The sequence below is a fragment of the Garra rufa genome, chromosome 5 (assembly GCF_049309525.1).
Source record: "Garra rufa chromosome 5, GarRuf1.0, whole genome shotgun sequence".
NCBI classification, from domain to species: domain Eukaryota; kingdom Metazoa; phylum Chordata; class Actinopteri; order Cypriniformes; family Cyprinidae; genus Garra; species Garra rufa.
In genome coordinates, this window is record NC_133365.1 from 13,710,727 (window position 1) to 13,730,690 (window position 19,964).

The 19,964-nt window shown below is 36.2% G+C and overlaps 1 protein-coding gene across 1 annotated transcript in view; it reads left to right on the plus strand.

Annotated features, from left to right (window-relative positions):
* The window catches only part of dapk1 (death-associated protein kinase 1), a 97,248-nt gene that overhangs the window by 46,743 nt on the left and 30,541 nt on the right, over positions 1–19,964 (plus strand). The window contains exons 8-17 of the mRNA XM_073840229.1: positions 650–802; positions 4,612–4,657; positions 4,737–4,826; positions 5,281–5,373; positions 10,886–11,005; positions 12,928–13,026; positions 14,391–14,489; positions 15,250–15,348; positions 18,104–18,301; positions 18,509–18,706. Of these exons, the coding sequence (XP_073696330.1) occupies positions 650–802; positions 4,612–4,657; positions 4,737–4,826; positions 5,281–5,373; positions 10,886–11,005; positions 12,928–13,026; positions 14,391–14,489; positions 15,250–15,348; positions 18,104–18,301; positions 18,509–18,706 (1,195 nt within the window). The remainder of the gene's footprint in view (positions 1–649; positions 803–4,611; positions 4,658–4,736; positions 4,827–5,280; positions 5,374–10,885; positions 11,006–12,927; positions 13,027–14,390; positions 14,490–15,249; positions 15,349–18,103; positions 18,302–18,508; positions 18,707–19,964) is intronic.

Genomic DNA, 19,964 nt, shown 5'->3' on the forward strand with positions numbered 1-19,964 from the left:
CTTTACCTCTCTTTCCTGTCTGTCCATCACTATCTGTCCATCAACGTGTGCTAATATTAACAGTCTAAACAGAGCTGGAAAGTTCAATGTCTATCTCAGAGCTGTTCCTTCCATTCCACTTTTATCATCGGCAAATAAAAATAGAGCTTCACATGAGGTAGATATCGCACACCATTGTCACATCTAATCTTGATGCTCTTCTTGGATTCCTGTTCCACCATTCTTTTCTTTTTCTCACACTTCTGGAGACTGTTTCTCACCCATAGGGAATGCCTTTAATTGGCAGTGTGAATTTAGAACAGCTGTATCTTTACAATAATTAACAAAGTTTGTCTCTTGATTTTTAATTAGCAAATGCAATACATTTTGATGATTATAAAAGTGGAAAGAGAGCTTGTTGGACCCAATGTTACTCTGCTACTGTGATCATTCATCACAAATGAAAAAAATGAATGAAACATTGAATGCTACATGGCCTTTGCCTGTTTTCTCACACGTTAATAGTAATAGTCAGGGAAAAAGCTGGGCTGCACTTTATAATATCACAACATTCCTCACATCTTCTTGACTTTGTTGAATGCTGCTATACTGAAGATCTTCACATCCAATAAATGCTAGATAAAATGTTCTTTTTTCTCTATATCTTCAGGCTTAGTGGTGCCTCACCATTCCTGGGTGAAAATAAGCAGGAGACGCTTGCCAGTGTGTCAGCTGTGGACTATGAGTTTGATGAGGAGTACTTCAGCAACACCAGTGCTTTGGCCAAAGACTTCATTGCACGGTTATTGCTCAAAGATCCAAAGTAAGAACCGTTAAAGAAGCTTTTTATGTTTGAGGTGGTTTGGTAGGGTTTTAGAAACCAGCTGGCTTGAACAGTATTTTATTGTTTATTTTATTTTTAGTGCTGTCAAATTTTAACGTGTTAATGCAGGTGAGTAATTTTTTTAGTTTAACAGCGTTAAATTATTTAATGCAGAGGTGGGACTACAACTGCTGTTACTGAAGTGCGTTTATTTAGTCGGTGAGCGTCTTTTTGAGACATCAAACTGGAGACTTTTACAGATGTGCACTGCAACTTAACTTCAGCAGCAGGCGCGAGTCAAACGAGAATGGTACAGGTGACAAGGAGCTTTGGTAGAACAGATATGCTTCATGTTTAGCAGTGGCAGCTCTTAAAGTAATAGCAGCCAAATAAGCTAATAACCCAGCTGATCTAATGGAAGAACAAAAAAAAAAGAGAAAATCAATAACTTTTGTAGCTTTATGGATTCATAATTTAGTATTTAGTGTTTGATAACTATATTCAATTTCTGTAGGCCTGTAACGTCCCAGTCGATTAGTCGATTAATTGGTCGATACGGTCTGGTTCGACCAAAATTCTGATTGGTCGATTTTTTGCCGCGCTCTCATTTCATCAGTTTGGCCGAGCTCATTACATCAGGTGGAAAGCGCTAATTGCTAATGGGGGTGTTTTCAGAGCACCCCTGTTTCACAGGGAACAGTCTGTTTTCAGAACACCCCCATTGTTTTCACTTTTTTGGATTAGCCCAACCCACTGGAGAAGAGAGACAGATAAGTAGGCTTTAGGGGCCGTTCACATGTAGCGTCTTTTGCGGGATCAAGTTCGTTATTTAAAATGTAGACGCGCGGCTTGCGCGCGCATAATGGAAGCGACGCGGTGCGACGCGCTCGTTTTTTCCGGGCGCGTCCGCGCCGCATCGAGATAAAAACATCTCAACTTTTCAGAATGTCGCAAGCGCACCGCAGGTCATGTGACATGAACCGAACAATCAGCTTCCTCACGTTTTTCCGTTGCATTGAAACCTCAGCAGAAACAAGGAGGAGCAGCTCATCATTGTGGTCCAGGGATTTCCTGAACTTTATGATTTGTCAAGCCTCCATTATTTTGACGCTAATAGAAGCAACAATGCATGAGACTCATAGGCTTGGAGCTAGAGCGCAGCTGATGGTTGCTTAGAAACGGCAGACGCTTCCGGAGCGCAAGCGCCCGAGCGCTTTGTTGACAAGGAAGAAAACGGCGCGCCTAGCGTTTTCCACGCGTTTTTAGGCGCGACATGTGAACGGCCCCTTAATCATTCAAACGGAAAAATAATATCACGGAAGGAATTGTTAAGTCTATTCGTGTCTCAGCCGCGTAGCTGAGCTCTTATGTTCAGCCTCGCTCTGTGCGAGCTGCGCAGAGCGTCTGAAATGATAGTGTCTGAAATGATAGTGTCTGACAGTTATACTTTTAACATATGACAAAAATAATTTTCTAAATTATGTTGCACATTCCTCAAAAGTTCTTGTGATATCACTAGTTGACAACATAGTACCCTACTGTTTTCAGAAATCACAGGCTATGATATTGCGCAGGTGCACGTGATGCACCGCTGTCAGAGACGACAGACTCGTGTGTCAGACTCATTTCAGTGCAAAATAATTAGGTCAAAAACGATTTAATATACTGCAAATAGCCTATTAGTTTTTTATGTTTATTTATAATTAATTTAGGCAGACAACAAGGCTACCAAGTACTGAGCACAGTACGTATATAATTAATTTAACGTGCGTTTTTTTTTTCTCCACAACGTCATTTTTAGTCGATTTTTAGTCGAAAGTTTCTGGACTTCAGTCGACCAAGATTTCCTTTGGTTGATTACAGCCCTAAATTTCTGTTTATTTTCTACTTACTGAAGGGCACAGGTAAATAATGGGTTTATGTGAAGATTGTTTTAGGTTAGCTTAAATTGTTCTTTTTTAAAGTCGAATAAATGTTCAAATTGGTAGCTCTTAAAGGGATAGTTCACCCAAAAAGAAAATTGGATGTTTATCTGCTTACCCCCAGGGCATCCAAGATGTAGGTGAACACAAACAAAGATTTTTAACTCAAACCGTTGCAGTCTGTCAGTCATATAATGGCAGTCAATGGGATCCACGGCTTTGAGAGTCCTAAAAACATACACAGACAAAACCAAATTAAACCCTGTGGCTCGTGACGATAAATTGAGGGCTTAACACACAAAACAATCGGTCTGTGCAAGAAACTGGACAGTATTTATATCATTTTTTACCTCTGATCCACTGCAACGTCCAGCTTTCCTAAGTGCCTTCACAGCAGCCAGCGTGTGACGAAGAGCAAGAAACTATAACTTCAGTCGATCAGGCTCAAAAGTTGGAAGGCGGTGAAAAATGGCTCTCAAAGCCATGGGTCCCATCGACTGCCATTATATGACTGACAAGACTGCAACAGTTTGAGTTAAAAACCTTTGTTTGTGCTCTACTGAAGAAACAAAGTCACCTACATCTTGGATGCCCTGGGGGTAAGCAGATAAACATCAAATATTAATTTTTGGGCGAATTATCCCTTTAATTATACTGTAATAGTCAATTGTTAAATATTATGAAAGAAAGAACTATTTCCTAGAGAAATCAGTAATATTAGTATCAGTGATATTATTCCAGATATTAAAAATATACTGTCTGTTGACTACATTAATTTGAAGATTGAATGTGAATTATTGTCATATAAAAGCATACTGTTAGGTGTGATTGATTGCATTAATCATAATTAATTCCAGAAAAAAAATGCGAAAATGTGTAATTAATTTGTTATTTTTTAAATTGATTGACAGCACTAGTTATTTTATTTTTACTTCTTACTATTTATATTTAGAAATACTATTAAATATCATTAAAACTATTTGTTAACTAATTTTCTGTGCTTATACTGAATTCTTTGAAGAATATTATATTTTTAATATTATATATGTCCCTAATTATCTAACTAACTGAGGAAGTGTGTTGTGTCAACAAACAGGAACAGGTGCTTTGCACATGAAGGTGAAAACATTAATAATTCCTGTTTTGGTTCCATATTGGTCTACCAAATTGCTTCTCTGCTGGTTGACTGCTCTCATTTAATCTTTTATTTACACTGACCTCATTTACTTCTGCTGATATTCAAAAGAGAACTAAAACTAGTTCTGCAGAAGTCCTCTCGGTACTTCACTAAAATGTGTCATTCACAGCATAAATGCTGTTTAGGTCTAAACACTGACACGAGAGCTGATATGCAACATTCCAGAGCTCAATCCCACAATTCCATTTGTGTGTTCCGCAGTACACACTGTGATAAGTATCTTTCGGTTTGTATACTGAATACCTTCTTGTTTCCTCCGAAGGTTGTCTTTTGTGTTTAATTATGCTAACTTATTGTTTAAGTTCAATGATGGAAAGGACTTGAAAACTGTATGTTAAAAAATGGTAACACTTTACAGTAAGGTTCATTAGTTAACTACATTAGTTAACATATACTAAGAATGAACAATACTTTTACAGCATTTATTAATCTTAATGTTAATTTCAAAACTTACTAGACATTATTAAAATCACAAGTTGTGTTTGTTAACATTAGTGAACTAACATGAACAATTAACTACTACATTTTTATTAACTAAGATTAATAAATAGCGTAATAAATGTATTGTTCATTGTTCGTTCATGTTAGTTAATACATAACTAATGTTAACAAAAGACACTTAACGGTAAAGTGTTACCAAAAAAATAAATATCACAAGACAAATGAAAATGGTGTTTTTATGTTTACAGAAAAAGAATGACAATCCTGGACAGTCTTCAACATCCCTGGATCAAGGTTTGTCCAACAACCTCTACATATAAAGCAGTTACCAAACATATTTTATCATTTGGTTAAAAGTGTGTCTTCTTTTAAGCCAAAGGACACGCAGCAGGCACTGAGTCGTAAGGAATCAGCAGTGAACATGGAGAAATTTAAGAAGTTTGCCGCCAGAAGGAAGTGGAAGGTGCTTTTTTTTAATTTGACTTTCGACTGTTTTCTGTTGACATGCTAGTTCAACATTCAGAAAGCAAACATCATGTTCTACTCTCAAAAATGTAACTATCTGACAGTTCTGCGCCCTCAGTTGTGCTTTCTGAGGAATCAGCATCATGTGCCACACCAACAAGTCACGCTTTTTCCACGCACTCTGTTAAAAGCATGCAAAACAAACCCTTGGAGCTATGAAACAATAAAAAAACATGCGCAGTTACAGTGCCCTCAAGCGCAGAATAAGGCTCATGGCATAAAAACAAATAATAGAGTGGAAATATCATTTAATCTATTCAAGAAAAGGTTTAATCACTCGTTTGATGCTTCAGATTAAACATCTTTTCCAAATTCTATAGAAGGTGTCAGAAATATCTCCTTTAATCTCTTGAACTTTAATGTTGTTTGTTTGTTTTGTCTGACTTCCTCAGCAATCGGTGCGTCTTATCTCCCTGTGTAACCGGCTCTCCCGCTCCTTCCTGTCTAGGAGCAACATGAGTGTGGCACGCAGTGATGACACACTGGTAAGAGTTCACAGTTAAAGTCATCCTTCAAGAAGCTTATTAAGATTATATCCATGTATTATATCCACTTTTTCAAAAGCTCGCATTAAAGAATTTGCTGAGAAAAGAGATGAAAACCTTTTTATTTATTATTATTTAAAAAAAAAACATAAAAAGGCAGCAGGAACTGGCAAAAAGAACAGCAAGCCACCTAAAAGGCATGTGATGAGCCTGGCAGCAGCAGAGGAACCCCCGTATCCCTCAGCTCTGCCACGGTCTGTATTTATGGGATGAACAGTCGACTAATGAGCTCCGTCGACTTCCCACACACCTGAGAATAGACCCAGACACACACACAAAATGTACTTGGACATAATGAAATGCTTATCTGAAGCCTTTAATTGGTTTCTACAGATTTTGGAATTATTGCTGTTTAACACATTAATGCGCATGATTGCTAATTGTGGTGAAAGTTTATATTGAAGCTTGGCATGAAGTCAGATGACTCATCCAACCTAATATAAGCACATTCATTGACACTCGTACAGACATGTGGGGATTTGCATGATCTTTATACTCTCCCGATATTTGCTTAGTGATGTGTGATAAGCCTGTGGAGTGAAGTGTTATTGCCGTCGTGCTACATAAATAGTTATCTAAACTTTACAGCTTATTATCTCTCTTCTTCTTTCCCTGCTTTGTACACTACACATTGCTGTGAAATAATGTTTGTACTTCATGCACTCCACAGTCACCTGAAGTGACAGCCTTTACAGTGCACTCAAATATGAGAGAAATTTTGGGTTTCTGTGAGAACAGGAAATGGGTGTGTTTCATACAGGAAGGGTGTCAGCAACAGTTTTCACGATGGGACGTCCTTTATCATTCTAATAATCCATCAATACACTACCCTTAAAAAAATGTTTTTGGAAGAAATTAATACTTTTATTCTGCAGCTATGCATTGAATTGATCAAAAGTGACAGTAAAGACTTCTATAATGTTACAGAAGAAATGCTGTTCTGTTCTTTTAGAACATTCTATTCATTAAGGAATTCTTTGCAACATTGATAATAATAATAATAATAAGTGATTCTTAAGCAGCAAATCAGCATATTTCTGGAGACTGCTGAAAATTCAGCTTTGCCATTAAATGAATAAATTACACTTTATTTAAATAGAATAATAATCTTTCAAAATATAGCTGTTTTGTATCATTTAGTCTTTCATTATTCATTATTTAGTCTTTCTTTTTTTTTTTTTTTGTAATTATTAGAGTGGCCAAGAATCAGCAATCAAACCATAAGTTGTGTACATAAGTACTCACACTGTGTACAACCTGACAGGAGCCCTACCAGAAAAGTACCTATCAAAAGTACGAAATCATGTTGGCGCCGACAAAACGCATGCCTCTGATTGGTCTATCAACCTTGACAAAATTTTGGGGTATTTTGCCTTTTTTTTTTATCTACTTTTGCGAACTAGTCCTAGATTTTAACCCGATTGGAACCAAACCAGTTCAGGAATATTCCCTGGAAGGTAAATATCATAAATAACTCAATTGTAAAGGGTTGCCAAAATGTTCGAAAGGGGCAGGGTCGCCTTTACTAAAACAGCTAGAACTTTTGAACGTAATGTAGCAGGGATAACTACATATAATTTATAATTTAGCTCAAAGGGAATCGAATATGATTCAATAGGGAATTTGAACAGAATCGCTGTTTTACGGCTGTTCCAGAGTCGACCCGCGATTCATTCACAAGCCGTGTAACAGAAACTCTGCAATGGATATTACTATCCAGAATATAGTGAAAACACTATATATTAGCACAGTAGCAAAATCAGCAGTTTAAGGCATTAACTTGTAAGCACAAAACACAAGATACTTATCTTTTCTAATAAAAATATGAATTTATTGGATAAACCTAACACATACAAACTAATCTAACATAAACACACGCATTCACACAGGTTGCAGAAAGAGAAAGTGAGGAAAGAATGAAAATATGAAGTCCCAAGTTAGCAATATGTGCAATTGCTTAGACCTGAACAACCATCAATCACTTAATTAACCCTCGTATTGAGTCTCTCAAAGAGGTTATTAAACTTTATATCAAAATGCACCAGTTCAGTAAGATTCTGGAGGTTACTTGCGCGTTGCCTTTGGGAATTCCTTTGGTTGCGTCGCTTCCGAAAGGGGCTTTCCAGAGGTTGCTGATTGGTTGGTTCTGTGGTCCTTTGTGGAGACTTGGGCGTTGGCTGGATATGAGAGCGGAGCGCTGTTAAAGTTCAGGTCCGCGAAGACGTTTGGGTCAGTCGCGGCTTGCACAAACTCAACTAGAAACGAAACTCTCAACGGAAAGAAATAAAAAGAATTAAAGTAAAAGACAGAAGTGTAATGATCAGGCCCAGGCAGCGTCGAGACGAGGCGGCGCGAAGCGCAAAGATTAAGACAGAGGGTTGTAAGGGGTGAGAGAGATAAGAGAGAGAAGAGAGGGTGTCCTGGGGTTTTAAACTCAGCTTTTGGACACATCCCAAAATGATGTCTTGACCAATTAGAACATTGTCTGAACTCCGGTGGACTGCTGGTTCCACCTCTCAACCTTAAATCACAATGTCATCTGATTAGTCCCGTGATCGCAAATTCCCGCTCTTTGCAGAGATAAATTTGGACATGATTTCTATAACAAGACTATAATACATTTTGCAAAGAATTGAATTACAGGAACATTTCGAGAATGCGATTTCAAACTCAGGCATATCAAACACAAGTATAAACCATCAAACTATTCAATAGTTATCAAAAAGGTACATACACAATAAGTGATTAAAACATAATAGGCAAATGTGTGGGTTACATATAGGAATAGGAAATTATGCATAGAAATGATGAGTTGCTCATGAGTCCTTTTTAGCATAATTTTGGGTGCATATACATTAGGGATGGGCAGTTTTCTGTGAATGTGACCATAAGGAGGTGTTCTGTGAGGAACAAAAGGTCAAGAGGGTGTAGAAAGAATTTCAGTGTCCTGTGTCCTCAGTGGGGGAGACACATAACAAATCTCTAATGATTCTCATATGATGTTCAAGATGTGCATCTCTTTGACAATTAATCTTGGTCACTTGCTCCAAATTTGACAATCAACAAGGGTCCTCTTGTGTTAATGTTGCGAGTTCTTAGTTAGTTAGGTTTGCTTCAGGCTGGCGGTCTGGCGCCAGGCTATCAAACGTCAGATTGATGACGGGGCCTCTTGTGGAATTTGTGGAGTTTGAGGTTGTAGAAGTGTTTTTACTTCTAATCGCATCTCCCAAATTGTTTGATTCGCGCTGATATCCTACAGTAATGAGAAACCTTTGCCAAACTCATATGTATGTAAGAGCTGAATCTGAATGAAACTCGGTGGGCCCGTTTGACTCACAGCCCTAAAGATCTGTGAGAAATTTGAAAGAAATCGGCCACTGGGGGATGTCATTGCAATTTTCAAGGGTGTAAATTATTGTATATTGGTATTTTTTTTTCTCTCTCTCACATATACACCATATTCACATCATACAATAGACCTCCTCATTCCGAACCACTGCTGTCAGTCAAACCGTGGAGAAAAACCTAGTTTGCAAAGTAGTCCTAGATTTTTCGCTCAATATAGATTAAAAAAAAATACTGCGATACAATTCTCTGGACTCTCTAGGTCAATAATTATAAAACAAAAATGTTGAAATGTACCCTTTGGAAAGCTATAACAGGGTAGTTTAAAAAGAGGCCTGTCCAAATATACCCAAAAGCCTATGAAGCTAAACGAAAACTCAAAACTTCACAAAACCTGGTGAGCACATGCGCCAGGTGATTCTAAACAAGCAAGCGTGTTTTAGGGAGATTGGACCACAGCTGCCGCTATAACAGTCATAAACATTAAAAAAACAACAAATTTAAATGCTTTTTAAAATCGTTGATTTAGGTGGTTACAGGCTTGCTAAATAATGTCTTTTTTTATATGTACTTAAATACCTTAAAGCGCTTAAACCCTGGTTAATCTTGCAGCTGTGTGCGTGTGTGTGTGTGTGTGTGTGTGTGTGTGTGTGTGTGTGTGTGTGTGTGTGTGTGTGTGTATAGCTATTATAATATATATATATATGTGACCCTGGACCACAAAACCAGTCATAAGGTTAAATTTTACAAAACTGAGATGTATACACCAATAAAGCTCAATAAATAAGCTTTCTATTGATGTATGGTTTGTTAGGATAGGATAATATTTGGCCGAGATACATCTATTTGAAAATCTGGAATCTGAGGGTGCAAAAAAATCAAAATACTGAGAAAATCACCTTTAAAGTTGGCCAAATTAAGTTCTTAACAATGCATATTACTAATCAAATTACATTTTGATATATTTACAGTAGGAATTTTACAAAAAATCTTCATGGAACATGATCTTTACTTAATTTCCTAATGATTTTTGGCATAAAAGAAAAATCAATAATTTTGACCCATACAATGTATTTTTGGCTATTGCTACAAATATACCCCAGTGACTTAAGACTGGTTTTGTGGTCCAGGGTCACATATAAAATATAATATTATTATTTGTAAACAAATGTAAACCCAAATTACCTAAAGGTCACATAAAATGACACAAAATTTCATTTACAACCCTTGAATGGCTGTAGCATCACTCTCTTTTGAAGACTCTGGCTGTTTGTAGATTGTGTTCAAGAGTGTTCTGTGTAATTGGATACACCCGTCTAGTATGAGACGTGTATGTGGGTCTATCTGGGTGTTATTCCAGTACACTCCTTCATTAAACACAAGCACGCAAACTCTCTCTTTCTGTGCCTCATGGCCAGTCCAGTTTCCCTCCAGCTATGTATTTGAGTGTTTTGTCCCACACGTCTGAACTGTCAGATGCTGTTTGGAGGTCATTGGGTCACATTGCACACAAAGCAGCGGTTGAGCGGTGAAGGGAAAGCGCGGTCTCTGCTCCGCCCCTCGTCTGCATTATTCAATAGGATTAGGACTTCACGCTGTGTATTTGCTGATAAGACCAACTGTAGTACTACTGAGCGTAAAAGGATTTGTTGAAAGTGTGACTGTCAAAAAGGAGGCTTGCTGTTGTTTTTCCTTCTGAAGCTTATTGTATAAAAGCTTAAGTACTGTCATGTTGGCAGTTTTGTCAATTATTTTTATTCATAAAAAGATCAAGTCAGAGCTGTGTAGCTCACATGGTTTAATAACAGTCGAAGTCAAAAGTTTACATAAACCTTGCAGAATCTGCCAAATGTTAATAAGAGGGATCATACAAAATGCATGTTTTTTTTTATTTAGTACTGACCTGAATAAGATAATTCACATAATAGACATTTACATATAGTCCACATAAGTAAATAATATTTGAATTTATAAAAATGACCCCAAATTTTTAATAAAAGTGGATTATGCTGACATATGTAATGTGTGCTTGTAGTATGTGTTTCAGTCTGTTATCATAACGGTTTTGTTTATATTTAGCATCTCACCGATTTTGTTTTTTTGACAGGATGAGGAAGACTCATTTGTCATGAAGGCTATTATCCACGCAATCAACGACGACAATGTTCCAGGTCTGAAACACCTGCTTGGATCCTTGACCAGTTATGATATTAATCAACCTAATAAGGTGAGAGAGACAAAGCGATACTTACAAAAGTGATATAGGAATGGCAAATAACAGAGGGTGATAGTCATGCTTATGGTCTCTGCTTGACTTGGTTTCTGTTCAAGTGATCAGTAGCCAACCTGAGCTCGATTGAGCTGATAAGTGTATCAGTGTCACCATCCGCCCATGACGTCTGAGTTGATGTTGTCGTTCTCATCAATGACACCCAGATGTGCAGCGAGTGACTGAGAAACAGTCACTGAACCATAACTCATCCCATTTGTGTAAGGCTGTGCTTTGCATACTCATCGCCACAATGGGATTTTTGAATACAATGAAAGAGACTTGGGGGTTAATTGCCATTTTTATGCTAATCATTCCAGATATTTGCAAGGGAACTGTCTGAATCAGTATTTTTGGCCAATAAAAACATCTTTATAGCAAGATAATTATGAGAAACATTTGTAAATAAAGATTTTTTTTTATTCATAAAAGTAATGCATTTTTAATTAACAAAACACGTTTTCACAGAGACCATCTTGAGTTAAGACTTTTTTTCAGTCTGCTTTCAAATTGATGTTTAAAGTGTAAATCTGAACAAATTTTAGTTTAAGTCAAAAATAAGAGCGATCATACAAAATGCATGTTATTTTTTATTTAGTACTGACCTGAATAAGATATTTCACGTAAAAGACGTTTACATATAGTCTACAAGAAAGAATAATAGTTGAATTTATAAAACTGACCCCGTTTAAAAGTTTACACCCACTTTATTCTTAATACTGTGTTGTTACCTGAATGATCCACAGTTGTTCATGAGTCGCTTGTTTGTTCTGAACAGGTAAACTTCCTGCTGTTCTTCAGAAAAATCCTTCAGGTCCCACATATTATTTGGTTTTTCTGCATTTTTGTATATTTGAACCCTTTCCAACAATGACTGTATGATTTTGTGATCCATCTTTTCACACTGAGGACAAATGAGGGACTCATATGCAACTATTACAGAAGGTTCAAACGCTCACTGATGCTCCAGAAGGAAAAATGAAGCATTAAGGTGAAAACTTTTTAAATCTGAGAAACATTTAAGTATCTTCTGATAGCCAGTATTAAATAAAAAAATATATATATGATAATTGGGCAAAATAATAAAAATGTACACATCTTCCTTCTGTTCAAAAGTTTTCACCCCTGGCTCTTAATGCATTGTGTTTCTTTCTGAAGCATCAGTGAGCGTTTGAACCTTCTGTAATAGTTGCATAAGAGTCTCTCAGTTGTCTTCAGTGTGAAAAGATGAATCTCAAAATCATAGTCATTGTTGGAAAGGGTTCAAATACACAAAAATACTGAAAAAGCAAAGAATTTGTTGGACCTGATGGATTTTTCTGATTAATAAAAAAAAAAAAAAAAAAAAAATTTTATGATCCCTCTTATTTTGGTAAAATAATTAACGTTTTGCAGATTCTGCAAGGTGTATGTAAACTTTCGACTCCAAATGTATATGTTGAATGTTTGTTTAGAATGAAGGAATGAGGCCGAGGTTGATGAAACTATAATCTGCTCACTGATGTGAAGAGACACGCGTGTGTAATTTAATTGCTCAGAGCTGTACACCGCTATATGTTTATGTATGCACAGTGAGAACTATTCCCATGAGTCACATGCATTTATTCATACAGAGGAGTTTATCACTATTCTTGAGAAACAATTCCAGTCTGGTGCCTGCAAGAATTTTTTACCAACCGCCGTGATTGCTCTTCGCCAATTAAAACTGCTGTGTTTGGCTAATTTGAATTGGCATGTTCATACTGACTCGGAATTATAGGCTTAATTAAATCTGCTTTTGAATGCTACGAGAAGCTATTAGTGCCTTGTTATATTCAGTAAAGTGATTCCTGTTTGTGTGTGTGTTTTTGTTTGTTTGTGTGTGTGTGTACATACTTCAGCACGGAACCCCTCCGCTCCTGATTGCCGCGGGCTGTGGAAACGTCCAGATCATTGATGTGCTAATGAAAAAAGGAGCGGAGATTCAAGCCTTTGATAAGGTGTTGTACTCCGTTATCTCAGAAAATTAATGTACAAGAAATTAGTAAAAATGTACACCATCATTTAAAAGTTTGTGGTTGGTATTATTTTTTTAATGCTTACCAAGACTAAATTTATTTGAAATTGATTTGAAGGAAAAAATGTAAAACTGTAATATAGTGAAATAATTTTACAATTTAAATATTAATGTAATATATCAATATATAGTATATAATATATTAATATAATATAATACATATTACAATTTAGGATTTTCTAATTTAATGTTTTAAATTGTAGTTTATTCCTGATATGGCAAAGCTGAATTTTCAGCAGCAGTTATTTAAAGAGTTTTACAAGTTTTACAATATCAGTGAATGGCTGTTGATTTTTTTTCAAGTCCAATAAAATACATCCATCCATCATGAAAAGTGCTCCACACTGTTCCAGGGGGGTTAATAAAGGCCTTCTGAAGTGAATCTATGTGTTTGTTTAAGAAAAAAAAAAAAAAGCAGATTTTAAACTTTATAAGCAGTAATCCATAGCTTCCCTTAACTGTCGTACATGCATTCATGAGAGAGTGACGTTCCAGTGGATGACGTAGGATGTAAGCGTAGTGTGACTCAAATTTTGTTTACAGTAAAGAAAAAAACAGTCTCCTCTTGGCTTATTTCGCAATCATCCAACATTTTTCTTTACAAATCCTTGGTTTGTACTTCTAAATCATGACTGGTCTTTTGTTTTGCTCTCTCCCCTGCGCTTCTGTGTTCGACAGTTAGCGAAATCTATAGATTATGGTTTATAAAGTTATAAATATGGATTTTTTTTATACACAAACACATCGATTTGCTTCAGAAGGCCTTTATTAACCCCCCAGAGCCATGTGGAGCACTTATTATGATGGATGGATGCACTTTATTGGACTTCAAAATCTCAACACCCATTCACTGCCATTATAAAGCTTGGAAGAGCCAGGACGTTTTAAATATAACTCAGATTGTGTTTGTCTGAAAGAAGAAAGTCATATACACCTAGGATGGCTTAAATCATGAGCTGATTTTCATTTTTGGGTGAACTATCTCTTTAAATCTTTGGTGTCACAACATCCTTTATCAATCATTCTAGTATGCTAATTTTGATCAGCAGACTTTTGATCAATTTAATGCCTCTTTTCTAAATAAAAGTATTAATTTTATTCAGAAAATTTGTACCAACACCAAACTTTTGAACGGTAGTAGACACATCAATTAAAACGAATAGAGGAAAACACTGAATGTGTGCTTTACCAGTAGTTTCAACAGAATTTAAATGGTAAATAAGGACATGACACCAAAACGGTTGAAAATGCGTTCAACTTCACACAACATGCCATTCTTTTCCTTAGACTGGAGCCAACGCTATCTACTACGCCTCCCGACATGGTCATGTGGGGACCTTGAGATTCTTGCATGAAAAGAAGTGCCCTCTGGACATCCAAGATAAGGTGCCTCCATCTCTCTCTCTCTCTCTCACACACACACACACAACAATCACAACCCCAGGGAGTGGACAGATTCGATTTTTTCAAAGGCTTTCCCCATCCAGCACCTTTTCTCCAGAAAACCTTTCCTACTGTGTTCACACGCCTCTCTACTTCCAATTGGTAATTTGCAGTTGCTATGGTTACTCGCTGGCCTGAGGTTTGCCGTTGTATGAAATAATTGTTGACTGTTTGTTGACTGCCTCACTAGTCGGTGAAGTGCGCTCAGTCAAGCGAATTCATGGGGTAGAGTGTTGTTGAGTTTGTCGGGAGTGCCATACAGAATCACACTTAGAGTGTCCACAGCTTCATTACGGGTGTAAATTGAGTTCTTTAAGCATCCACCTCAGCCTGAACTGTTTCTAGGAGGAGCGCTGCACTCAAGTCTAGCGCAAAGCTGATTTGGGAATGGTTTTGGCAGTTCTCAGCACACAAGGATCTCTCCCTTGAACTGGTCACATTCTGTTTACGCAGGCTTTCCGGTTGCTGTAAACCTTCTTTGGCAGCAGGGAAATCTTTTAATGAAGTTCTTAGCTGTTTCTTACAGTCTTGTTCAGCAGTTTTGATTGTTTCCCTCATGTACACATACACATGGTCATTGCATTTTTTTTGTTCAGATCATCAAAGTGTAATCACATTAATAAAATGCCGGCTCATCACTGAATTAAGGCCGGACGTCAGCGTGTAATTCATGATGTGAGTAATGTTTGACATTCTGTTCTAGTCTGGAGAAACGGCTCTGCATGTGGCAGCTCGCTATGGTAACGTGGATGTAGTCCAGTACCTTTGCAGCATCCATGCCAACCCTGACTTAGTGGACCGGGTATGTATCATACACACACACACACACACACACACACACACACACACACACACACACACACACACACACACACACACATACACACACACACACTGATTTGCACCACACTGAAAAGTCCAAGCCATTGTAGACTAATGTGACACTTAGCGGTGTGGATGTAGCATCACACAAAAGCAATATTAACAGTCATTTAATAGGTGACTGATTATAGGGTGGTTACAGAGATAAAAAGAGTAGTGTTGGGTTGGTCACGTGATCTCAGTTTTTTTCATTAGTTGTGAGATGTCTGCCCCCATGAGGCAACCTGCTCCATGTAAATAAAGCCACTTTTATTAGCCTTCTGATATGAGTGGAGTCTTTATCTCATGTCTTCAAGTCCACTTTTTTCCATTTTTTAAAGTACTGTTCTATCTGCTTTTTTTAATGAATAAAGAAATTAAGTGTATCTTTTAACGTATTACTTCATTGTTACACAATTCATAATTACACTACAGTTCAAAAGTTTATTTTAGCAAAAAGATTATTTTAGCAATGATACATTAAATTGTTTAAAAGTGAGAGTAAAGATATTTGTGACCCTGGACCAGTCTTAAGTAGAATGGGTATATTTGTAGCAATAGCCGAAAATGCATCGTATGGGTCAAAAGTCAATAGGATATTACCTAAAGATCATGTTCCATAAAGATATTTTGTAAATTTTTCAACTGTAAATATATCAAAAATATATTTTTGATTAGTAATATGCATTGCTAAGAACTTCCTTTGGACAACAATAATGGCGATTTTCTCAGTATTTTGATTTTTTTTGCACCCTCAGATTACATTTTTTTCAAATAGCTAAATATTGTCCTATCCTAACCATACATCAATGCAAAACTTATTTATTCAGCTTTCAGATGTATAAATCACATTTTCAAAAAATTGACCCTTATTACTGGTTTTGTGGTCCAGGGTCAAATGTATAGTGATGCAAGTATTTCTATTTAAAATAAGTTATTTTAAACTTTCTGTTCATCAAAAAATGTATCACTATTTCCGCAAATGTATTCAAGTTTTTGGACAGTAAGATTTTTTTATGTTTTTTTAAAAGTCTCTTCTGCTCACTAAGCCTGCATTTATTTGATCCAAAGTACAGCAAAAGCAATACATTTTAAAATAACTGCCTTCTATTTGAATATATTTTAAAATGTAATTTATTCCTGTGATCAAAGCTACATTTTCAGCATTATTACTCCAGCCACATGATCCTTCATAAATCATTATAATATGCTGATTTGATGTTCAAGAAACATTAATTATTATTATTATTATCATCAATAATTAAAATAGTTGAGTACACCTTTTTTATTGTTTGATGAATAGAAAAATCCAAAGATCAGCATTTATCTAAAATAAAAAGCTTTTGTAACATTATACACCATACCATTAAAAAAACTTAAAAATAATAATTAATAATAATAATAAATGTTTTTGAGCAGCAAATCAGATTATTAGAATGATTTCTGAAGGATAATGTGATAATGTGATTCAAATAAAAAACAGTTATGTTAAATAGTAAAATATTTTTTAAAAAATCTATTTTTGCTGTGCTTTGGATCAAATAATCGAGTTTGTCACACCACTAAAAAATATTATTACCCACCCAGCCGAATGATAAAATCGCCAAATAAATAAAATAGTAAAAAAAAAAAAAAAAACAGTATTCTCTGCTCTCAAACACTGGGGGCATGTCTGCTGTCAGTGCTGAAACCGTGCCCACTCACGGAAAAGCTGCCGCCTCTCTCAACTGTCAAATATAAATTTATTTTAATAAGGAGACACAGCTGTTTTGTAAATTTAACAAAACCATACAATGCATTCATGTGGCTGAGGCATAGCTAGCTAGTAAACTGTGGGCTGTAGTAATTTACGATAATGACAGTAACTCGCGATTGAACAGGCGAACCACTGATGCTGATCCTTTTTAGTTATTATAGTGTAAGGGGAGGAGCCATGCTCAGTGGCTCTAGACATGATTTCACCACAAAAATCTCCAACTTAAAAGAAGAAAGTGCTCTTTTATTAAAGAAAATGCTTAATCTCAGTCGTACTTGATGAGAGTGGAAAATGTAAATGTAATAAATGGTTTCGCAAGTGCTGACGTGTCTTGAGTGCTGAGAGCTAATCATGTCCGTGCCTCACTTTATTTGTTCAGCACTATGAGCTCACCGCAGTAGCATTCATAGGCAGATGTGCTTTTAGAAATATCGCTTGCTCGGACATCCATCGACTAACAAGCAAAAGTGTCGAGGGTTGATAGATTTTTGAAAGGAATCACTATTAAAAACACGTTGCATCTTAAATTAATAAGCCTGAAGCACCACTTCAGAGAAATGCAATAAAGAAAATCATTTTAGGATTGCTTGTGGGAGTTAAATTATTAGTACAACGATGAATATCGTGCGCAACCACATTTTTTTTTAATAGTACTACAGATTTATTTTACAGTTGTTGCTTTTGCGTTCATTACAATATCCGGCTTTGTTAAAAGAAAACCAATATTCACATGCCTTCCCTGGAGGCAGACACAGCCGCAAATTGTATGTTTAAAATTGTAACATTCATTGGAGGTGTCAGGGTCACAGGCTAATGAAGAGCAATTCGTCACGTGAAACGGCCTTGACACAGACTAATGTTGTTTTGTTAGCTCCATGTGCTCAAGGTTATTCATGAGCTCTTGGTCTGAATGCCAAAGACTGTTTTCATGCCTCCACAGGAGCAGGAGACACCTCTCCACTGTGCAGCATGGCACGGTTACTCCGCAGTAGCCAGGGTACTGTGCGAGGCTGGCTGCGATGTCAACGCCCGGAACCGCGAGGGCGAGAGCCCGTTACTGACTGCTTCCGCTCGCGGCTTCAAGGACATCGTGGAGTGTCTGCTGGAGCATGGGGCGGATATGGACTCTGCTGATAAGGTGAACACATAGAAGACACATAAAAAATATTAACCATTAACAGCTACAGTGGTCTTGTGTTTAAAGGTAAACCGTGCTTTTTTAATATTAAACCAAATTTTCTTTTGTCTGCTTACATGCATGTTGTTTTTCAGATGTTTAAAATAAGCAACTTAAAATAATTGTTGATTACCCTTATCATGGTGTGTTTGCATGTGTGTATTATAGGACGGTCACATCGCTCTGCATCTGGCAGTGAGGAGATGTCAGATTGAAGTGGTGAAGTGTCTGCTCAGCCATCACTGCTATGTGGACCACCAGGATCGCCACGGAAACACACCTCTTCACATCGCCTGCAAGGACGGTAACATGCCTGTGGTCATGCAGCTCTGTGCTGCTAAAGCCAATCTGGATATTCCTAACAAAGTGAGTTTCAAACCTGGATGGATATAACCTTGCTTTGCTTTTTGTCTTTTTGACTACCATTCAAAAGTTTTTGAACTGTAAGAAGTCACAAAGTCTGTATTTATTTAATTCAAAGTACAGAAAAAAATATTTTAAAATGTAATTTATTTCTGAGATTTCAAAGCTGAATTTTTAACATCATTATTCCAGTCGCATGATATTATATTTGCTTCTCAAAAACATTTATTATGTTATAAACGGCTGAGAAGAATTTTCAGGTTTCTTTGATGAATAGAAACATCATTTATCTGAAAAAAGAAATCTTTTGTACCATTATAAATGTCTTTATCATCACTTTTGATTAATTCAAAGCATCCTTGCTTTATAAAAGTATTAATTTGTACAATTTCTTTACCAAAAAATATTATACTGACTCCAAGCTTTTGAATGGTATAGTGTATAATGTTACAAAAGCTTTTTATTTCAGATAAATGCTGAACTTTTGGATCTTTCTGTTTATCAAAGTATTCTAAAAAAGGGACTTTAAATATCGATATTAATGTTAATAAAAATATTTCTTGAACAGCAAATCAGTATATAAAAATGATTTCTGAAGGATCATGTGACACTGAAGACTGGAGTAATAATGCTGAAAATGTTGCTTTAATCACAGGAAGAAATTATATTTTAAAATATTCAAATAGAAAACAATTATTTTAAATAGTACAAATATTTCACAATTTTACCGCTTTTGCTGTATTTTTGATCAAATAAATGTAGGCTTGGTGAGCAGAAGAGACTTCTTTAAAAAGCATTAAAAATCTTATTGTTCAAGAACTTTTTTAAATTATTTTATTAATATTTTGTATTTGCTTAATTTTCATTTTTATTTTAGTTACATTTTTAGTGACTGCGCAATGTTTTTTTTTTTTCATTTTTATTACTGTTTTGTTTTACAATATTATTTAAGTTTATATTTGTCTCTATTTATATTTAAATTTAATTTATTTATAGTCAGTAATTTTAGTGCTTCAACTTGAACATATTTCAGTAAATTGCCAATCCATTTTTTTAATCCCCAAAAATGTTCAAGCCATTTTGATTTTCTGAGCAGTATGTCACATCACTCAGGCCCCACCAAACGAATGCTGACGGACATTCCTGTATTAGCATATTTCCACCCTCAGCCAGTTGTACGGTGTCCACCATTTTTTTTGCACTCGAGCAGCTGTAGCAACAACGTCTCATAAGCAAAGCAGGTGTTTTGTAGTTGGATGTA